At 38.0% G+C, this 23,619-nt stretch overlaps 1 protein-coding gene across 1 annotated transcript in view; it reads left to right on the top strand.

Annotated features, from left to right (window-relative positions):
• Positions 1-23,619, top strand: part of LOC139728998 (mitogen-activated protein kinase kinase kinase kinase 3-like) — a 164,588-nt gene that overhangs the window by 127,208 nt on the left and 13,761 nt on the right. Inside the window, exons 12-16 of the mRNA XM_071639925.1 lie at positions 5,979-6,017; positions 12,772-12,828; positions 18,106-18,138; positions 20,678-20,723; positions 23,207-23,476. Of these exons, the coding sequence (XP_071496026.1) occupies positions 5,979-6,017; positions 12,772-12,828; positions 18,106-18,138; positions 20,678-20,723; positions 23,207-23,476 (445 nt within the window). The remainder of the gene's footprint in view (positions 1-5,978; positions 6,018-12,771; positions 12,829-18,105; positions 18,139-20,677; positions 20,724-23,206; positions 23,477-23,619) is intronic.

The raw sequence follows: 23,619 nt of genomic DNA on the forward strand, positions 1-23,619 counted from the left end.
ATTTTATATTTCACTTTATTATCGTCCAATTCATTTTGTTGCACTATGAGTAGAGATTCATTTCAGTTGAGGAAAAGAAGCAACTGGATGATGCGTAGATCAGAAGTGATCAAACCTGTTGGGTATTGAAGTAGGATATTCTCGATGTGAGATTCAGATTAGATCTACTCTCAGCCAAAGCTGAAATAAAGGGCATACCAAGTAAGCTGATTTAGTTAAGTGCCATCCCTTGTCTGCGTTTCCTGGATCATTTGCATAATGCTACAGCAGCGGACCAGTCTGCCTTTTCACGTAGTTCATGTTCTGCTTCCCGTTAGTGCAACAATTGGCACATCCGACACTGTACACCTAGCACACAAGTCTGCAAGATTAGCTGTGGTGTCTTCTTTTGAGTTCAGAGTAGCACAGATGTCATAATTATCACGTTGAACTGCATTGCGAGCACTTTAGTAGGCATAGTTATGCAATTTAAAGAGAAACTTCATAGCAAACTCTGTGCTCAAGAGACAAGCATGCCAAAACCTAGATATTGTGAGGTTTTTTAACTAATACTTCTGCTAAAGATGCAGTGTCATAACTGTTTATATGAAAATAAGGAGTCTTGATACTATAACATAAATATGAGTATGTGGGACTAGCACTTTCCTTTTGATGTGAGAGATCACTGAAGTCAAATGTTCTGGTTCATTTTCTCATCTACACCTGCTACTGTTTATGCTCTTTTGTAGTATGTTGACACAAAGACAAAGCTTGACTAAGTTTTTCTTATTTTAGGTTTGTCTATCAAGATATTCAGGGAATTATAACTCATTCATTCTGCCTTTACAGTATTCACCATTATTTTTTTTTTGGTTTTTTTTGTTTAAGGTAATACTGATGATAACTGATTTACAAATTTCTGTTTCAGTTTTGCTGCTGTAATAACAGTTTGCCTCCTTTTTTTCTAGCAATCATCTCCTATTCACATTGCTGTCAGAATGAATATTGAGTCAGCAATTCCACAAGGCAAAAGAGAGATCAAAACAAGCCTCGTAACTTTGGTTTAGTATAGACTTTGGAAGCAGTAGTGCATTGATTTACATGCTGAGATGTTACTAAATATCTACATTTCTGTAACGTTGGGCAATAAAAACGTGATATTTACTGCATATTCTTCCTCCCTGGTGATGTGGCTTCCCTTTTACCCCCTTTCTTCTGAGAGGGGGCATCATTGCTTTTAAAGAGGTGGCGTGCTTGCGTTGATCGCGGAGAGATTTACGGGACTGCTCATCGGGACCGATGGTCAAGCGTATGACAGTGCCGAGGCAGATAAAAGTTGGAGGGAACAGCGACGGCCATTAATCACTGTGATGGCCGTTTACAATTCAATTTGTCGTTAAAGGTCCCCAATGCCCGCCTCCACTCTGGAGAACTTGTTGTGTGTCTTTGGAGATGTGCTACCACTGGTTATCTCTTAGGGTATTAAGTGTTCAGGATGTTTCCCCCACTCTGTGTTCAAACAATGATTATCAATTTCCAAATGGATGTTGCACAAATATGAAATTAATTTATTAGAATTTATCATAATTCACCATAGTTGATTGATATAAAATATCAAAATGTTTAGCCCTTGTTGTTCCAAAGAAACAAATGTTGCATAAAATTGAAATTTGTTTCTTTGAATTTATTATTATTTACCGTACCAGTAGCTGATAACTATAGAATTAATGGTTGGTCCTTGTTGTTGAAAAGAATTAGAGAACAATGACCAAAAAGAGACAGTATATATTTTTTTCTTTATTTATTTGAGATAATCCATCCTGCGCAATCACGCATGTCACTGCTTTCATACGAAAATTTGCTTGACAGTGAAGGCAAGTAAAGGATAAGTTAAGTTCTTTTTACTTATTGCATACTTTGCAGCCCTATAGCTTTATCAGTGAGAACGAAGTCAAGTGTAGTCGTGAAAAGTTGGGAGTACTTATTCAACATGGAATATTGAAATCAAAGGAGAATACATAACATTATTCAAGTTACCTGTTCTTGGTACTTAACATCATAGTGTACAGGTATCACAGGAAGAAAAAAAAAAACAGGAATTACAATTTCTTTTGTCTTTTATTTTGAAAAGAAAGAAAAAAAATCAGTCATGAAATATACCAAATACGCTGAATCTAATGACTGAAAATATTAGACTCTTGTTACCCCGAAAGGTACATATATTTGAAGCTTACCAGCAGTGCAGAGATAGCCAAAAAAAAAAAAAAGAAAAAAGATTCCTACGTACTTATTTTTTCACAGCCTTGCACAGTCTACTAAGAATGTTAAGTGCACATTGACATAATATCCCTTTACGTATAATCCAGGAGCATGTGTTAAAAACCAGCATTTGGTGATGATTTGCTTGTTATAACCCACCAGTCGAGGGGAAGCCATTGACCTAGTTGTTAGAGTGGGAAGTGTATCTCACTGTGAATGGAATACCAACTGGGACTAACATGATGTTGCCTTCACTTTTAATTCTTTCTTGTAATACCAAGTATAAAGGAGAGTTCTTTAGGCAGACAATGACAATTCAAAATCTTGCCATCAGGGCTTAAGTTCTTAATTGAGGTTACGATCATCCCCCATCATTTTTCATAGTAGAAATCATGTAAAATATCAAGAGAGATGATGATGAATAGATGAGTACTAGATATATACAGCAAAGGATAAATATCATCCATTTTTTGGCAGTGTACATGAATACATTTATTTCTATTGCACATGGGAGTTGTCTGTGGCCAATCCTTGATACACTTCTGCTTTGATTTGTTTATATTAGTTCCATGCGACAGTTCTCTCTAGGTTGAGGACATGCTGAGCATTGGGATGCACAGAGCATTGGGATGCACACTGGTATTCCAGTCTCTAATTGAAATTCCCCAAAGTGTGGGGAATATACGTGGTGGTGATAGATCAGCGAGTGTTGCAGTATTCATCGTCACTTCCTCAGAGGGTACACAGAGGTAGAGAAGGTGCCGGTGGGACGTTCTCTGTGCATCATTTATATTGTGGACATCTTTTGTGCAGGCAGAATTCTTACCTCTCGGAGTAGAGGAGTATGGTAGGGACACATACACATAAAGTTTCCAGCCCCCCCCCCCCCCCCCATCCATTACTTTATGCATTTTATATTCCCAGCTGGCCTCTGCGAGAGAGACAAAGTGTCAAATGGTTGGCTGTCTACTTTATTGGTTGAAAAGGACTTCAGACATTGAGTGGGGTGTTTCTTGGCTTTTTGGTTTTTGTTGTTTTTTTTTTAATTGGTGAATGAGATGGAGGAGGAAGACTATTATGAGGAGTGGACCTCATCGGTAAAACACTTGTCAAGAGTTTCAGTTGTAGTCATTAGTTCTTGGCAGTGTGAAGCCATAGTATGAATAGATATCATCTTCATTATGGTAAAGAAACAAAAAAACAAACAAACAAACAAACAAACCTCAGTTTTGTTCAAAATTGTATTTGCAAATCTTTATGAACCCTTTAGTGTCTTGACGTGGCTGATGTAATGTATCATGTATACCAGCTTGCCTGCAGGCCATGTGAGCTCTATATACTAATGCAGATATTGGTATGTGGGACTAGGAAAGTCAATTTGATCATGTGACAATGAACTTTAGACTTGTCAGATTACACTATAATGTATGTTTTCCTAAAGCATGAAGTGCAATTTCAGCATTATATGTTGCGGTACATTTTTACTAAATTATAAAGTCTTTGAGAAATATAGCATGTGCTCTGACTTGACAAAATTGCATTCTTTGTATTGAATCTTGCAGAAACTAAATGATAATGGTAAAAAAATGTCCTAGCATATAATCAAAATGAAATAGAATATGCACTTCTCTAGATTGCATGAGAATGAAAAATGAATTTCATGTCCAGCCAGTGTAGAAAATTAATGTCGGCTTAAATAGATTTCATGATGCTCGATGTGTTTCTCGAAGAAATAGAAATTGACATTTGCTTACGGCAAAGCAATTCAATTACATTGGGCCTAGGATTATGAACATGGGCAGAAATGACCTTTGACCTACAGAGAGTAGATCCTCAGGGGATTCAGAGATATTAGAGGAAGAAGGTCATAATTCCTGTGAAATCATGTTTGCCTCAGTGCTTTCTGAAGAAAAGAAGGTAAAACTTAAAGACATTGAGATGTTCTGGTAATATATCTGTATTTTCAGAAAAAAAACCCTGTCTCACATCTGTCCTTATGCCTTATTGCACAAAGTCCTTTTTTTTTTTTCAGCAAGGGAAATCAATTTGCTAAAACTATCATAAAGTCTGCACTGACTGCTGAGTGCCAACAGAAGTACTGGCATGGAGGCCAATGAAGCATGCAAAATTTTTCTTATATTTGAGGAGGGGGAGCTGAAAGATTTGATGGGTATATAAAGCCATATTTACATTTGAACATCAAATTTGCAGTGTTCTGTTTTTCACCTTCATGCATCCTGTATTACGTCTGCTTTGATACAGAGCTTGTGTGAAAAGTAATGCGAGTCAAAATAGAATCTTTAACACTTTGTTCCAATTTGATGGCTTTCCAGAGCTTTACTATATGCTTCTGAATGCGATTCTGCAGAAAATATAGGAGTGTCAAGGCTCAAGCATTTTCGTCACCTACTCGTATATACACTACATGATTGCAGTTGGTTAAATTTACTTGGTTATTTATAATTCAAAAGCATGCCATTACTTCATTCATACTGATAATTCCAATCTGTTGCAGAGATTTCCCTGGGTAGTCTGTAGTACTACTGTAGAGTAACAATAGGAAAATGTGGTGCAGCTCCTTCTTAAAATACTATAATATTAAATAATATTAGAATACTAAAATATTAGTCTTTCTTGAGGAATGATGGTAATTAATTATTTGGTTCCCCGAGTAATGCCATAACAGACGATCTTCAGTATTGACTCTAGGTAAGCAAGTGTGGTAATGCTATCCAGTTCGCATCCCAAATTTCCCAGCATAGCAAAAGAGTTCATGTGATGATCAGGTTTACGAGTGAGTTCACAAGAGTGAAATGAAAATATTTCCTCAACAGTGTTATTAACATTGACATTATTAAAAGTGTTGTGCTATGTGTGACTAATTAATATGTTATGTATGATTCCAACATGATCAAACATATTTATCTCTTTAATGTTCTTTGTATCTATTAATATGTATAGTGTGCCCTATTAAGACAGCAATGTTTTGAAGTAACCATAGGACTGAACTTGCTCAGACTGTTCTGTTTTACCCAAACTGCTCAGTTCATCTTTCTCAGGGAAATGGAGTGTCTGTCGTTACAAATGTATCCAAGGTCATTTGACTGGGAGCTGCCATCGATCATCCGTGGATTGTTCAAACAGAGTCATTTATTTTGCATTTGTGTCTTTCTGGATGTGGAAATAGGTGAAAAGTTGTACTGGACCCAGAACGAATAGAGGGCAAATACCCGATGAATGAAACGGGATTAACAAGTGCTCAGTCAGTCCTCCTAATTCATCACAAAGCGAACACACATTGTCAGCTGTGTAATGCTATAATGCATGTGCAAATTTTATCGTCACTGTTTCTCACCGAAAGATAGCAGGCGGGAATGAATGTCCACCAAGTGATTCCCATTTTCCCCGTTTCTCTGTACGAAAGGATTGATCGTCAGTACTGTATCATATTTTCCCTTTAACGAACTTCCCACAGATCACTTTTTATGCTAATCGCATTTTCATCCTGTCTCAGAGTTTGTGTGTGACAGATTAAGGAGTGAATGGCTGAATAGTGTGTGTATTATCTTCATGGACACTCGCTGACCTACTCATGAATATGCACAATTTTGCTGTTATGTTTAGCATTAAAACTTATAATTCATTGTCATCTCTCTCTCGTATATTTTGATTTCTTGCCCGCATCATCACCTTCGTAGTCTTACCATGAAAATCCACTGCCTTCGATCTTTCTTTCTTAGGAGTTTACTGGCTTCTGTTGAAGAGGAGTTACAGAAACGGTATGGCAACCCCCCGATGTTTCTGTATTGTGTTTTATCTTTTTCATTTTCATTTTGCCCCCCTCCTTCCCTCCACCCCGTTGCATCACACTGCTTGTTTATAAGAAAGAAACCAAATGGGAATCTGCTACCTAACATCGCCCCCTTTTCGTGTGCATGCACCTAACATAGAGTAGGTAGATAAGCTGGCTGCTTTTTACACAACACACACATACACACACACACACTCACGTTAGCGTGTGCACGTGTGCAGACACCATAGAGAGGTTCCAACATGATGCACTGTACTGTACTGTGCTAAAAATCTAGTGGCAGTGGTGCTTTTGATGTGTTGTAGTGGATCAACACCATTGTGCAACACTGTGGTCATTATTGACGTGACACATTTTGCTTGTTGTACATCCCATCAGAAATTTTAAAATATATATAAAAATATGCAGGTAGAAATCATTTTGTGTGCTTGCGCCGTCACCTAACTGGGTTCTTCATGATCCGTCATGCGTGATTAGACTGATCCATGTTGCGTCACTAATCCCACTTTGTTTCAAAGTCATGACTGTGGTGCGGATTAATTCCTGTCATCCATCTTACAAACATATTAATCTTCATACCACATTACATGTACTTTCAATCGACGAGTGTAAGCTAGTGCTCATTCCACTGTACGGATATAAATGTAGTGTGAAGGGACTCATCGTGTGCCATACCATCCACTTGTAATATGTCGTACTTGGCGAACATCAGAATGTCAAAGCCTTATGTTTCATGGAATGTACAAGATATATGACAAATATGCTGTCAAATTATTGTAAATCTTGCTTAGTATAGGGTCATGAAAAATGTAGACATTGCATTTAGAGTCTTGATATAGTCCATAATTACGGATGAAGCTTTATATTTTAAAGGAAAAAAAAATTGTGTGGCTTGGTGCTGCATTTCTCAGAGATATATACGTATATAAAGCACATCTATCATAAGGCATGGATGCACCCACATGACAATGATCATATGATATAGTAAACATATTGCCATCACATTGGCACAAGATGGGACATTCACTTTCTGTAGGGCTCTAAGCTTAGCATCACATATAATGGAACCAAGTTGTGAAACCACCAGTTTGCTTCCAAGCCCCCGCTGTCCGATTCGAGTGCACAGATTTATGCTTCTCCTTCTCATTACGTATGTCCTGTGATAGGTTATAAATAATGTGCATCGCTACAGTGTTATTTTGCTTTTAATTGTATAAACGAGCACATTTTATCCACTGAGGAATTGGCCTGCCTCGCCGGAATAAATTTGTCATGCACTTCCGTCGCGACGGAAGATAAGAGTTGACATGATACAACATACGTAATATGCAATTAATTAACTTCCATGGGAATTATCACAACAACATGTGAAACCAGCCATCGGAATATGCAGCTGCATGTCCAGTAGCTGTTTTGTTGTTGTTGTTGTCATTATTTGTGTTTGTGAATCAAATGTGCCGACGTCCACAAACAAACCGCTGTGTTATGCATGCAGGAAGTAATGGTAGAATAGAAACCTGCTATAATTTTTCTTAAAAAGAAAAAAAAAGAAAAAAAAACGGTGAAGCTCCTTCCGAACCAAAACTGTTTGTTTTTGTTTGGTGTGTGTCCCAGTATGTGTAAAGTTCGTTGTGCATGTGAATGCAGGATTTGACTTAAAATAGGAGCCCCTGTATATGTTGTGATAGTTCAAATTCACTGAAAAGTGACCAAAGTTAATCAAAATGGTATGTTTTCCTGAAATTTGCAATCGTAGAAATGATTTGTAGTGGGAACAAAATTAAAAGAAGATTTGAATGCTTGTTGAAGACTGTTTTTTCCATTTATCCTCTCTTTCATTTTTTTTTTTCATTTTACCTCCAAAGTTTAACAAGCTGAAAACTTTTTTCATTTTACCTCCAAAGTTTAACAAGCTGAAAGCTTATCAGTCCTGTTACAAATGCCCAGAGCTTTATCACCCATGAAATATGAAATGAGTGCATTAACCTTGTCCATACATAGCATTTTTCCATGAAGACTTCGATAAATGTAAATTATCATGACATCTATATGGATTTTTTACTTTTTTTTTCTTTTCTTGATTGATGCACATAGTCACAACTATTACTTTTAGGTGATAATCTTGTGCCTAGAAAGTGCGCACATGCTGCCACTTGATTTTGCTCATCAACTTTTTGTGAGGAGGCGTCCACGTAAAGGATGAAAAATCTTGCTTACCTTTTCAATACCGAGTAGATCATGGATACTGGTGTCCGGCAAACACATTCATCTCTTTCACTAGAATTTAACATATACATGGTCGCTGGTGTATGCCATTCTTCTGATCATTTCTGTCATTCCAAATCATCATCACCATCTATGAGTAGATATCAAGTTTTAGCCCATCCATATATTAGGGGAGATCAAATACACTGGCCCTTTCTTACATACTGTATAGACGTTGTAAATTCCATCCATGCTTCTAATATGTACATTTTTAGAGAACAGAAATGTCAGTCGCGCATAAGAAAGACTTTGATACTCTACACAGCATGCTGACTTTATACCAGTCTGCCTACCCTGTTCGCATCATACAGATCAAGTGGCATTATCATGGTAAACCATATATCATTCTGAATATTCATAGTGAAGGGTTTCAGATGTGTGCAAGAACTCGCTTGTAACCAAGTGTAGAGTTACCAAGTGTTTAGACACTGAAATGAGTCTCCTTTCCAACTGCTTTACCTCAGAATATGGCAGAAGAGAATACAAGGTCAAGCTAAGTTCAAACTTGTCAATCGTATTCATAGCATCAAAGTGTTCAGATTACAAATGCGCATGCAGAAACAAGTGAAACTCAATTATTTGAACACACCTCCAGACTACAATAGATCTAATGTGATTTGGGCGTTATGTTTTTGAACAATGCGATTCAAATCTGCTTTCAGATTTTCATTCAAAAATTGATCTCTTGGTTAGCATGATGCATGTTTCTTAACATATTCACAAACAAGTTTGTATTCAAAGTCTGAAGCTGCTCATATGTAGCATGGTAGCACTACTAAAGCTCACTACAGTCACATGTTATATAGAGATACATCTATACAGGATGGCCCAGAAAGAACGGAACACCTGAGATCTCTAATTTCAGCAATATTGTTGCAAATATGTCATGATTTTGCATACTATGGGAAAGGCCATTCTTTTTCCAATAGAATGACACCAAGTTCTATAATTTTGGTTGATGCGTTATGATTTTAGGACCATTTTTGTCAACCCTTGCAATTTTCAAAATGTAATCATTTTACACTCTCAGAGATACCAAAACCAGCGAGAATTCGGCTTGCCATAGAACCAGTAGCGCGCACAATGTGTGGAATGTGGGGCGGACGGTGTGATTGTCATTGTCCGTTATCATTGTGAATGGTGTGAATGTCATTGTGAATATCATTGTTCACTGGTTCTATGGCATGCCGAATTCTCGCTGGTTTTGGTATCTATGATCTGAGAGTGCAAAATGATCGCTTTTTGAAAATTGCAAGGGTTGACAAAAATGTTCCTTAAAGGGACTGTACAGTACTGGTTGAGGTAGGGATTCATGTTTTGAACATTTTTAAGTGAGATAATGAAAAGCCTCTTATGAAATATGGAAGAGCATGTAATTCTAAAAAAGATTCAACGTTTATTTGATGAAAATTGGTTTTCAAATGACTGAGATATCCAAAAAAGTGCTCATAATAAAAGGCGACATGCCCCAACTTTATTAGTATCTCTTTGTTTCACCTTGTTTTTGGATATCTCAGCCATTTCAAAACCGATTTTCATCGAATAAACTTTTTATTCCCCTTAGAACTGCATGCTCTTTGACATCTCATAGAGTGGTTTCTGAATATCTCACAAAACGATAAAAGCTAAATCTTCACCTCGACCAGAACTGTACACACCCTTTAAATCATAACGCATTAACAAAAATTAAAGAACTTGGTGTCATTCTTTTGGAAAAAGAATAGCCTTTCCAGTAGTATGTAAAATAATGACACATTTGTAACAATATTGCTGAAATTAAAGATCTCGGGTGTTCCATTCTTTCTGGGCCACCCTGTAGAGGGAAGTGGGATAGTTTACACGGTGATGGGTATGTGGACTATGGCTGCAAGCATATATCACTGGACTAAACATGTTTAGATGCTCATTAATGTCAGTAATGTACATGATACATATATATTACACAACGTAACTCATCAAGAAACTGCAGAAACCACATTTACATAATATTATGTGGTCTGGTGCTGTAGCTTTTGATTACAATTTTACCATTCATTGTTAATGTTTCTTTAAGAATTTGGGTGAAAAATTTGCTCTCATTGGAGTCCTTTGTTGTTGTATATGTCTAAGTCTTTGTTTCGATTGTAGAATTTTCAAGAGCCTTGTAATTGCTTCATTTATAACTGATTTTCAAATTGGCAACACATTTAAAAAGTTAAAACTCATGCTTCTCTCTCTCTCCAATGCCAAATATTTGTCAAATTTCTTTTGATTTTATACAGATGCAAAGAATATAATACATTTCCATCTAATCATTTTCCAATAAAGACTGTGCAGTAGAATTACAAAGTTGCCAAATTAATGAGGGCAATAAGATGACAACTTCTGCAACAAATTCCCCCCGGACGTAATAGTTTACAACTGCTGGAGTCACACTCGCAAATAATATTAATGTACACCCTCTCTGCACCTGGCCCATTTATGTTCCATCTTTGTAGAGTTCCTTGGTAGAAAATTCATCAGGTCAGCATTTGTATTTTTTTTTTACCAACATGTAGATTATTCATTAACGATATTTTTCTCAAGTTTTGTCGCAGCTCTAGCGGATGACAAGAGGCAGTGAAAAATTAATCTTACAAATTTTCATACCACCAGCATTTTTATGTCCAAATTCTTTATGATGATATTTTAAAACCTTTTCTTGTTACTCTTCCTGCATAGAAGGAGAAAACTAAGTCCTTGTGTTGCTGCTAATTGATATGTGTATATGGAAACAGCAAATTCTATATACTTAATTTTTTTGTCAGCTTTAGAGTAACTACTTTTATAGTACTGTGTTCAATTCCTAACCAATGATGTATACGAATAGAATATGTGGGGAGATAGCTTCATTGTGAAAGCAAATTTATTTTAAAAAAAAATAAATTATTAATTAATGGAAGCTTGAAGAGATGATGATATTAAAGGGATGGTACAGTATTGGTGGAGATGAGAATTGGGCTTTTAACTTTTTGCGAGATACCAAGAAAACACTTATGAAATAGTACAGAGGATACCATTTTAAGAGGGATTCAAAGTTTATTTGATGAAAATCGGGTTTGGAATGACTGAAATATCCAAAAACAAAGTAAAACAAAGCGATCGTAATAAAAGGTGGATCCCACACTTTATTAGAATCGCTGTGTTTTGGATATCTCAGCCATTTCAGAACCAATTTTCATCAAATCAATGTTGAATTCCTCATGGAATTACATGCTCTTTCATATTTCATAAGAGGTTTCTCATTATCTCACCAAAAAAATGTTAGAAACCTGAAATGAGGTCTCAACCAAAACTATACGATCCCTTTAATAATGAAGGCGGAAGTTCAGAAGAGAATTTTGTGAAGTGAATTCCGTGTAGGATGATGGCATTGCTTCTCACTTTGAAATGGGGGCGTGGCAGTCGCTGAAGTTGTGGTGCAGTTAACAATTTGCATTCTCCAACTGATATCAGTTAGCAGAGACATGCAGAGTTTATCATTTAACCGCTTTGTGACGTGATTACACTCGTGTGAAGTGCAGTGCAAGTGTGGCACAATTGAAGTTTCCTTTTTTATTTTGTTTTTTCTCCCTTTCTACATCAAATGCTGTTTTGGGAAACTGTTGGGAGTATATATATATATATATATATATATAAGTATCTTATCATTTTCTGCCTCTTGAGTAATGAAAGAACTTTGTATCAAAAAGTCTTCCAAATTACAACATCAAAGATATATTGCTAACTATGTTGGATTAGTTTGAAGCTGTAGTGGCATTCTGCTTTGTGTGTGCTGTTGCATACACATACACTTTGAATTTAAAATGATAAAAGCATACTGCCATGAAATAAATGTCCTTGTCTCTGTGTACATTGAGCCTACCGCCTTGCTTGGAAAAGAAAAATCCCAAGAAAATGTCTGCCTCATTGTCCAAATGTGCACGGCAGCTGTATGTGAGCAGTTGGTTTGTGATTTATGTGCTAGCTTTAAAAAAAAAGAAAAAAGTACCCACATGTACCATATCAATGCAGTCTGTGCCTTGGTTATGCCATGTGTCATATGCATGGCCTCAGCATCTCAGCTGGAAAAAAAAAATGCTTCTTAACTGATGAAGGACACTGTTCATCATCCAAACCTTGAAGATTCTTAAGAGATGCACCATGATTATCTACTTTCACATCTCATGTAGATGACAGTATGTCATATACAGAGGAAAACCTGATAAGAGAGATATATGGTGCATTCCTCAAGATGACATCACCATCATCATCTAGACTTGGTAGAGTAAGATATGAGGATGTTGAGCCTTGATTTTGTACTCTCCGAGTGGCTTAATTAAAGCTGCCCGGATGTCATCATCTCCCTCCGTTGCTACGGTAACCGCTAGCTGTTCTCTGTGACCGTGACTGACAGCATGCCATCGCCTTGTCTTGTCTCGCATGCTTCTCTCTCACAGGGGTCACCAGACCAATAATTTCAAAGAGGGCGAGGAGCAGAGCGAGGAGGGCAAAGAGTAAGTACCTTGCCCCGCCTTTCCGCTGTATCTCCAACCCTTCTTTGTCCATTCCCTCCTCCTCGTAGTCCTTCCAACATCCATCCACTTTACCTCCATCATTTCTTCCTCCAGTTCTTCCTCCTGTGATGCTTTCAGTGAACCTGCCTCCCTCCATCCCCTCTTACTCCATAACGTCTACTCCATACATCTCTTCTACCACCATGCCCCCATCCCAGTTATTGTTCTACAAGCCATATTCCACCCAACCTTCCATCTTCAAGTCTTCTCCTGTATGGCATGCCTTCTCTTTACCCACCCTTTCTTCCTACCAATCTTCTTCATGAGTCCAACCCCACTCCGTCCCACCTTTCCCTCGTCTCTCATCCTCCTACCAATCTCCATCCTCCCTCTTTCTCAACATCTTCTCTGAAATCTTCTTCCATGCTCATTCGACCTTTCTTCCTTGTCTCTCAAAAGCATTTGTCTGTGTCCCCCCCCCCCCTTTCCGAAATCGGTTTCATTTTTCTCATGCCTATGTATTTTGCCTTTTCAGTCTCTTTTTTCTCTTTGCATGATAATATTCATTCATTGGCTATCACATCCCAGTCTTCCAAACTGTGCATCTTCTCTTCCATCTTTGTTGTTGTTATTGTTGTTTTCATGCTTTATATCTGCTTTTTTTCTTTAGTTTCTGGATGAAGGGGTGTGGCAGTTTCAACCCTTCACCCCTTTCCCTTTCCAATCATTCTTTAAACACCTATTCATTTGCCCCCTTTCCCCCTTCATTTCCTATCCTCCTAAACTTTCTTCTGCACATTTTCGTTGTTTCTTTGTTTTACAATATTCGTTCATCAACTGTCCTTCCTTTAGTCCTTCAGTTATTATTTCTTCCTACCCTCTTCTGTCCATCCATCCCCTCTCCCCCTGTATTATTTTCATCCCACATTACTGGGCTCATTTCTTTTTCCTTTTACGTCTTCATTCAGTTTTCCTCATCAACATGTCATATGAATCCTTCTTCCTTTTCTTTTTCATTTATCTCACTCTCCTATATATTCTATATATTCCATCTCTTCAATTCCAATTCTCCTATCATGTTTCTCCAAACATTTTTTTCTGCATCCTGTATCCATGGACCCCTTCATATCGTAAGCTCTTAATTCCATCCTAACCTCCCTCATCCAGGGGGGTGTTTCATAAAGCTGTTCGTAAAGTTACGAACAATTTACGAGCGACTGGTGATCAGTTCTGGGGGGTGTTTCACAAAGCCGTTCTTAAAGTTAAGAAGGACTTAAGTGCGACTGGTGATCAGCTCTTGTGCTTAAGTCCTTCTTAACTCTTAGAACGGCTTTGTGAAACAGCCCCCTGATGTGCTATACTTATCAGAATTTCCATAATTCAGCACAAGAACTGATCACCAGTCACTCGTAAGTCGTTCGTAACTTTACGAACAGTTTTATGAAACACCAGGGCCCCGTTGCTAGAAACTTTACGTTTAAACGCAACTTGCAACTGATTGTCACTGGCCAATCAAAATCATTGTTGCATGCATGTCTTCTTAATAGGGCAGACCCTGAGCCAATCAGAATGGTTGTTTCAAAATTAGCAATTATTTGCAATTGATTGCAACTTTCTTGCAACGGGGCCCAGGTCCCTTCATGGTGTCATCTTTTTCCTCGTCGGTCCTATTGATCTCACATCTAATCCGCCATCTAGTCCCCCCTTGTATCTAATCCGCCATCTAGTCCCCCCTTGTATCTAATCCGCCATCTAGTCCCCCCTTGTATCTAATCCGCCATCTAGTCCCCCCTTGTATCTAATCTGCCATCCAGTCCCCCCTTGTATCTAATCTGCCATCCAGTCCCCCCCCCCCCCTCGTACTGCTTGTGTCATATCTCCTCATTCCTCAGTGCCTGTCATCCTCCCTATGTTCCTATCATTCCATGTAACTTATTTAGAATCAGGTATACCAGTTCCCAAACTCTTGAAAGTAGGAGCTCTCTTGTGCCTGACTTCTCAAAAAAGTCTTTTTGAGGGAAAAGAAATTCTTTGCAACTAAAACAAGACACCATCTTTTTTTTGTAGCTGTTTTGCATCAGAACATGTATTTGTGTGTTTCTTCACATATTGGCAGGTGATAATGGACAGATGTGATTTGCATGAGAAGAGCAAAAATTCTGTGAAACACCAGATTCCAACTTCGCACAAAGTGATCTGAAAGTGTTCAGTGTCTGCATTTGAGGGCTTCTACCCTTTTTGACTTTTCCCTCCCACCAAACTTCCTTTTTCAACTTATGGAATACTTTTCTCTTGTTTGAAAAGTTGTCTTTCATGTTGGAGTTTAACTTTCTCCATTCTAGCTTCTGCTACTCTGTGCACCTTACATATTTCCTACATCAACTGTCAGCAAATGACGAGATGTATCAATAAATTCTGTCGGGAAATTAATGTGCCTGTTGCTCTTTTCTGCGTGGTTTCTTTTCTCGCATTATGAGATACAATTCTACCGTATTACATGACAACTCCTAATCCCTGTTTTCTACTAAGTCTTTTTTTTTTCCATTCTGACTCTCTCTTGTATGGGTCTGTTGTGTGCGTGTGTGTGTGTGTGGGTTTTTTTTATGATGATAATGATAATCATATATCAATAACAATATCATATTTATCCAGGACAGTCTCTTCAGTGTAACCACTGTCCCTACAGAGACCTGTGCCATTATTATAAATCCCAATATTACTATCATATGAAGATATCATATATATCTATTACTGTCACAAAACATGCTTTTTCTGATTTGACCAGAGTGCATGGTGTGTGACACCCAAAGTGTTACTCAAATAATGGCACAATGTATTTGCATTTTGTGAGAGAAGAACAGATGTGCATATATTCTCCCTAATATGAAGATCACCCACATTTTACCTTGATATAATCTTTTTCACATTAATTTGGAATTTTAGACATTTATGGGTTGTCTCACACAGTCAGTACCGCCTTTTCATTTTGTTCCTCCCTTCATATATCGTTCGTATCGAAACTGAACATAAGACGTTGCTAAATACTGAATAGGCACATACTTTTTGGTATGAATAGTACAAGATAAAGCTCAGGGATTATATGTACTTTGCACTTCAAGCAACCTTTGACTTGAACTTTGATCTTACGACTTCCCCTAACTCCTAACAAACTAATAGTCATATTACTTTGCTGTTCAAGCATTTTTACTGTGTCAGTAGTACCAGTGACACTGTAACAGGAGCACTCTTTATTGAAAGTCATGTCTTTTAATTTCATTAGCAGGGTGTAAAAACTGCTTGACAGTGTGTGCACAAGTGTTGTTTTTTTTTTTCTTTTAACAAAGTATTCTGAAAAATTAGATCAGATTAATCTAAACTCCACAGTGAATCATGAAATGATAACTGCAGCCAATTAGTGGCTTGTGCAGCAGAAGGTGTGAATGTGTGATGGGTTTTTAATTAGTTATTACTCTTCCTCAAAGAAGTGTCTTAATGTCATGTTCAAAATTGGGCCCTCTATGTCGTCGAGTAAGTCTTACCTCTCTCAATTAGATTTTTAAGCAAAAGTCTGTTCATGGAGACTAAACCTACCCCTGGAGGGATGAGATTTCTTGTATGTGGCCAGGTGCTGAACATACCTCAAGCTACCAAGGATTAGTGATTTAAATCCTGGCTGATTGTGGCAAGTCAGGGTGCAGCTCTTCGTTGTAATGGAATCAGAGCCCAGGGTTTTTCAGTGAAAGACACTCAGGTGCATTCTGTAGCCTTGTATTCAGACTTCAAGCAGCATTTTTCCCACATAGTGATTTAATACATCTTTCAACCCTTTCAGCTTGCCATTACATCAGTCTTGTATTGAGGCTATCCCACATTTAATAATTAAGCATGTGTGTCCATCTGCATCATGGGTTTCTACTTCTTAGAAAAGATGGTCTCATTCCTGACTGAGTCAACAAAATTTACTCAGAAAATGAATTCATTAAACCTCTCAGGCTTGTAGTCAGACTAAGCACACTTCATATAACAGGCAAAGTGCAGTTAATGTTTTATCTGTGTATGCATACATACTGTTACTAGTGTGAAGGTGCAACATGGATACCATCCTAGCGTTCATTTGAGTAAATTCCTTTCATGCTGTAGATGAAAAGAAACTTCTCCCCATAATGATATGGGCTTTGATAGCATAAAATCAGGTGGATATAACAGTGAAGTTTATGTTCAAATTGAGACAAATCTAGAATGTGATACCTATTTGGTTCTTTTTGTATTATACTAATGTTACTGGTATAGCAATAAGTGATTTAAATGCATGGAAAACAAATGTTTTAAATATCATGTTCTCCATGGTTCTACCGACAGTTTCATTTTGCTGTTTAAGTCTTTGTCATTCCAACCAATGTGGTGGAAGTAACAGTGTGTGTATAGTACCTTGTTGGTAATCTCGTATACATTTACTAGAGTATTTGCTCAAAACAGCTCCTTAAACTGAATTTTGTTTTTGTTTTTTACCTGCTGTCAATATCTGAGTATTATGGCAATTCATCATCACAGATTTTATGTCAACCAAAAGAAAACAGTGTTTGGACCCTGGTAAAATATCCAATAGGGTTGATAGATTGAAAGTGGTATCATGGTTTGAGGGACATCATAGGTATATGCTGCAGGCTAGATGACTGTTTTCATCAATTAATTTATATAAACATGTCACTTAAAAGTAAGAGATAACTAAGGATTTCTTCTGTAGGATATTTGCGCTTTTCAATCTCAGCTTTCAGTTCTTATTTTTCTCTTCTTTTTTTGGGGGGGGGAATTTGATTTGAGTTATTTTCTTGCATGCTGTAATGTGTTTGTGCGCGTATGTTGTTGCAATGCATGAAAACTGAAGTATTAGAGGGTGAGAAAGAGGCAAGTTTACATTACGAAACAATGTAGAGAACGGCACGCTAATTTCTCCAGGGAGTTGTGCCAGTGTGATCGAAGGTTAATCTTTTCTTGAGGGCTCCAAAATGTTGTCTCCTCTGCGGAGAGAGTCTGAATTTCGTGAGCAAGTATCGACCCTGTTACCATGGTAATTCAAAGTGGCAGAGAAGCTTGGATGCTTGAAAGAAGACTATACAATTAAAAATGAATTAATAAGAAGGTACTTGTGTTCAGTTCTGCTCTGCTCCTATTTTTCTCCATCAAAATGTCTGTAAGATTTCTCATGAAGCAAACTACATACTCATGATTTGATGCTCTTCATTGCTACACTGCCATTTTTCGTAATTTTTGTTTTAGCTATCACGATCTCTTGGATTCCCGATCTGAGAGGTAAACGCTTTCATATATTATTCTTTGCTGCCACTGCTACTTTTCACTCCAATGTCCTATTTTTTTTTTCTTCAAATCTGAAATGCATGATATTTACACTCTCTTTCTCGTAAAAACAAAAAGGTAACGATCACCAAGAATGTGTTTATCAAATCAAACACTAGTTTTTCAAAACATTTCTATGGATATCTTGACTTCCTCGGCGACTGTTTCTGTTTCCCTCAATTTGTTGTATTCGCTGATTCCCGAAGGTGGAGCTGCGAAAGCCTATACTTCACACCCTAATTATTTCGTGTAATGTCGGTGTTCAGTTCTTCTTACCGTATCTGTCGCTCTGAAAGGATTTGAATAACACTGGTTTGTTCGTTTGTGTTTTCTCTGCTCTTACGTTTCATGTGTGTCTGTTATAAAACTACAGTTGTGTGGTGGCGCTCTTTGTATTCCCTAGCAACACTTTATACGGAGCCAATGAGCTGAGTGTGCATGTCGTGTGAAATATAATCGCCTCTACAGCTGAAATGTACCCTGCAAAATCTACGTAGTGTACTTTCGTCTTGAGTACATGAAAATACAGTTTACAGTGAATTTCATACTGAAAGTAAAGATTCATGTGGTATGATGTTCACGTTAGCAAAGTTCAGGGGGGCGTTTCATCAACGAGTTCGTCGGAGGTTTTCACCGACAAATTTGCAATCAGCCAATCAGACGCAAGGATTTCAGTAGCTTTTCAAATTTGTCGGTGAAAACCTCCGACGAACTCCTTGATGAAACACCCCCCTGTTTGCTGATGGTATTATATGCATCAGTTACAAAAGATCTTTATTTACATTTCTGTGTTCTTGTACATATACAAGTCAAATTAATCGCACCTAATGACTTGAAATGTAGACATGCCTGTTTGAGTAGTTCCAACTGCAATGACCCTCAATATGTTAACCTGACCAAATTTTTCTATTTTACACCCTGCATCAAACCTAAAATAATGTCCTGCTCTCGCTAATGCAACACCTGCCTGCTAAACCTGTAGTTTTCCTGAAGAAAGCACAGATCCACTGTCGGCACATTCTAGCAGATTCCTAACCAGCTACTGATGCCCGTTATTCCCTCTAAGATTTGTGATTTGGTGACAAGCATGACAATTTAGTTTTTCTCCCCCGACATCTTTTTTTGTTGTTGGTGTGTGTGTGTGTGTGTGTGTGTGTTTTGTGTTTCTGTGTTTTAATTCTTTAACCTAACACCATTAACTTGTTCCTTATACAGTCTTTTATCATTTGTTTATGTGATTAATTTATAGCCATGTTTTACCACTGATAAACCAGAAAACTTACTGTAGTTGTGCTGTGTTACTTTGCCTAACAGAGTCATTTATCTTTATAGAGAGTAATGTGAATATTACTTCACGATGATTATGTTTGACCAAAGTTAAACCAGAATGTTCACAGAAGTAACTATACACCATTTTTACCTCATACAGTACATTGCATCGTCTGTATTTCTACAAGTGACTACTTTTTAGTGACAGTGAATTACTCTACTCTTGTATCATTTCAGTCTGGTTTTAAGACTCAGTATGCTAATTCCTCCTCCCCAGTATCTGTTAGTATTGCAATATTTAATGTTCAATATCTAAAGAATATGTCATGGGTTTGAGAACTATGTGCATAGTTTTTGTTGTTTAATTGGGATATGCATTCTTGGCTTCACTTCCCCACCCCCCCCCTTCTAAAAAAAAAGATAGAAAAAAGAGTGAATAATCAAAAATGATGAGATTTGCATAGGATGCATGCTAAATTGATGCACACTGTATCCTCAGCATTCTCGTGCCCCTTATGTTCTTGAATCGTAAAAAACGACAAAACCATTTCGGAAAACTGCAACGGAGTTGTACAGTATGTTTTATTTGCTATGTCTCTCTCCCTCCTCCCCCCCCCCCCCCCCCCTCCTTTTGTGTGAGCATTTTTTGATCTATCACTTTTCCTTTGAGTACTCCCTGGCTATTGTGTACAATTCCTTCTGTATCATATATACCCCAATACTATGCAAGTGATGCCCTTTTTTACACTGATATCAAGAATTTAAATGTGCACAAATACACAAGACACACACATAAAAACACACGCATTCGTTCAGTAGTCATATGTATTTATTTGCTCTAAAGATCTAGGAAAAATCTTGTTTCAAATTAATATACACAGATAGTTATCAAGTGGCATGATTTCTAGCACTGATGGTAAAAAAATAATGAAATCCATTTTATATTGAGCGATTCTCTTACTGAGTGTGTTTGGCCATTTTCCAGCAAAGTTCTACCAAATATAACACAGTATTACGACTTATGTTTTGATTTCTTTTCTTGCATATCGGCCTGTGATTTGTATATAACCCATATAATTTATGAATATACATACCTTTGCATGGGCACATTTATTGATGGCTGGATTGTTTTATTTTGTTCTTATCTATTGATGTTTTCATTGATGTGGTAGTCGGAAGACTCACGTTTTGTCTATATCTTGCTTTTTTCCTATCTTATTCACAGTGACACATTACCACACACTGAGCAGCCCCCACCACTCCCACCAAAGGTACGCGTAAGTAACCACCAACTCCATGATTTTTCCTGTCTCTTCTCTATAATATATCTCTTTAATATCAGCTAATTTTGCTCCAAACAAGTACATGTACCCCTAATAGATTCAATAAAGGAGTCAGTCTTGGAAGAGACCACCTCCTAGCTTGACTACCACATGCACCCTGGCAGTGTGTGTGTACACTTATGTGTGTGTCCACTTGAGAAATAGGTGATAGTCTTCTTCAAGGTTCTAGTATTATCATGACTCTCACTCTATGGGGGTTGGTGAACAGGAGGTTATGCAGGCAAAGTAGTCCTGCTTGCATGTTAACACCTCACACACTTAAGTGGTATGCGCAAATGGCCCACATAATTGTAGATGCATGGAGATTTTAGCTTGTTTGTATTTGCAGTATGTTATTGCTGATATGTACTGAAAGCTCAAATCCTGAATAGTCCCAACGGTGATTGGCCTATAGGATGATCGCTCCAGCATTAGAGACCAGCACTGCATATGTGTAATACCTCAGGATCAAGTTTGGATTTCTTTGCTCAAGGACAACTCTGTATCAGAGGCAACAAAAGGGTTGTATGATGAGGATAACAAATTTTTTTCGGCCATACTGCGAAAGTTCATCCATCTGAAACTAACCCGAAGAAGTACTTGTAGCACACACAAAAAACGCATTATTCGATGTTCCTCCAGAACAAAAAAGCGGCAATAGATTGACCCTAAATGAAACAGGGTTGCCCGGCAACGCCCGGGAGGAGAGGAGAGATTGGAAAAGTTCACGGACCGAGACATTCTTGTCTGCTGGGCATCGGCATTCCTGTGAAACAGACCAAAGAGCACATGGATGAGTCAGCATTTGTTGGCTGTCTGCATTTCCATTTACAGGGCAGTGTGAGCCCGGCAGCTGTCCTGTTTTCCAAAGTCCATGTCGTCAAAAAAATCCTGTATTAGTGTGAAACAGATGCAGGCATCCGTGTTTATTTTCTGTTAAAGCTCTGCTTTATTGACTTTGTTGGAAATCATCACTGGTAATATATTTACTGATATTATGTTGGGGGCGGCAGGAGAGGAGAGAAGGTTTCAAAATGCGCACAAAGCAATGAAAGGTGGGGTCATCTGATGAGCGTTTGATTTGACAGACTCGTTCAAATATCTGTCCCAGGCGGTCCTGGCATCATCTCCAGATGTTGCTAGGTGACAAAATACGTTGGTTGTTTTGTTTCGGGGAAAACTGTCTGCTTGTCATGTCAATCTGCGTTTAGTCAGTCTTCATGCATGCGAGCAACATGCTGAAGAGTCATGATTGATGAGCAGTGAATAGTGCAACGGAAGAAATGAAAATATGATAAAAACCTCCAAGCCCTTGAGATCTTCTTTATCTTCCCACGTACCACAACGAGCGTGTAGCATGTAATTTGTGCATGCATTTAAAGTCAGATGATTGCCTATTCCCCATGTGCGTTGTGAAAAAAAGGCATTCTTGATTACTGCAAACATCCCTTGATCAAAAATCATATTCACTTGATGTGAATCGTTGTCATGGTAATTGATAGTTTGCCATGACGTGCCCTGGTGTAGATTTTTTTTTCCAAAAAAAAATGTTGTTAAAAGTGAAATTGGTGTGTCTTGAAAGTGAAGTGGACAGTGATATGATCAAAAGATTCTTTGTGAGATTCTTTCTTAGCTGCCAATCCCTCTTTGCAAAAGGATATACATGTAACTGGAATGTCTAACAATCAAAATAATGCTGTTTTTCTTGGCAAAAAAAGAGGTTTCTGTAGATTAGTTTTGCATCCTCGTGGGGGCGTGCTAGCAGGCATATATGTTTGTATCATCCAAGTGAGCAGGGTGTGTTCAGTAAAGAAAGTGATGACGCCGGATATTTGATATCTGATCTTCTTGGGTGTGGTTATATTTGCTACTATTAATGTCTGCAACTAACCTGTCTAAGGAATAACAAGCAGTGCATAACATGCCTCGAGTGTGTAATGATTAGTTACAAAGGAGGAAGGGGAGGAGGATTGCCTATCCAGCTATTTATCTATCCATTTATCTGTCCTATCTATGTACCTAGATAGGTAGATACAGTTAGATAGATAGGCATCACATAATTTAAATGCCATATTTTTCATGCTTGTAATGAATTGCGATTTGGAGCTTGTAAGACAATTTCATAATCGATAGACTTTGCAATCTATAACCACAGTGACAGAATAAGAAATAGATATCTCCTTTTGAGAGAAAAATAAGTGATAAGCAGATATGAGTTACTGGAGGCAGTATTTCCAGATTGTCTTGAATTTCACAAGTATCAGTCAACTTGCAAAATTCACGAAAATAGAAACGGTTTGAAATATACCACGGCTATCGTAGATGATGAAAACATGTGGGCATGAACGGGAGAAAAACTATTGAATTGTAGAGTGTGATAGACCACAGGTCTTTGAAGTTACTATTTGTCATTTCTGATTTTCTGTGTGCAGCAAAGGTCAGTGCAATTCAGGATGCCAACAAACGGGAACGCGTCCAACGCCTCAACGCGAGAGGGCGCCGCCCCGTCGCTGCCGCCGACCAAGCCCCAGAGGCCCCCGCAGAAGATGGTGAACGGGAGGGCGCCGACGACGGAGGGTGAGAACACGGAGGACATCGACAACAAACCGCCCATCGTCCCGCCGCGGAGGATACGAAACGAGTTCCTGGAGCCCCCGCCCCAGCAAGCAAGCAACGGTCTTCCTCCTACACCAAAAGTCACTGTAAGTGATGGAGACCAAGATTACTGTAAAACAATATTTTCACGGCATGAAATTTTCACCAAATGGAGCCAACAGCCTTTTTCACAGCATGAAATTTTTGCGAGTTGCCTCTAACATTCAATGCGTATAGACAAGAACATTCA

This window comes from Diadema antillarum, unplaced genomic scaffold (assembly GCF_040938485.1).
Source record: "Diadema antillarum isolate AM-2024a unplaced genomic scaffold, OU_Dant_1.0 seq00000209_RagTag, whole genome shotgun sequence".
Lineage (NCBI taxonomy): Eukaryota > Metazoa > Echinodermata > Echinoidea > Diadematoida > Diadematidae > Diadema > Diadema antillarum.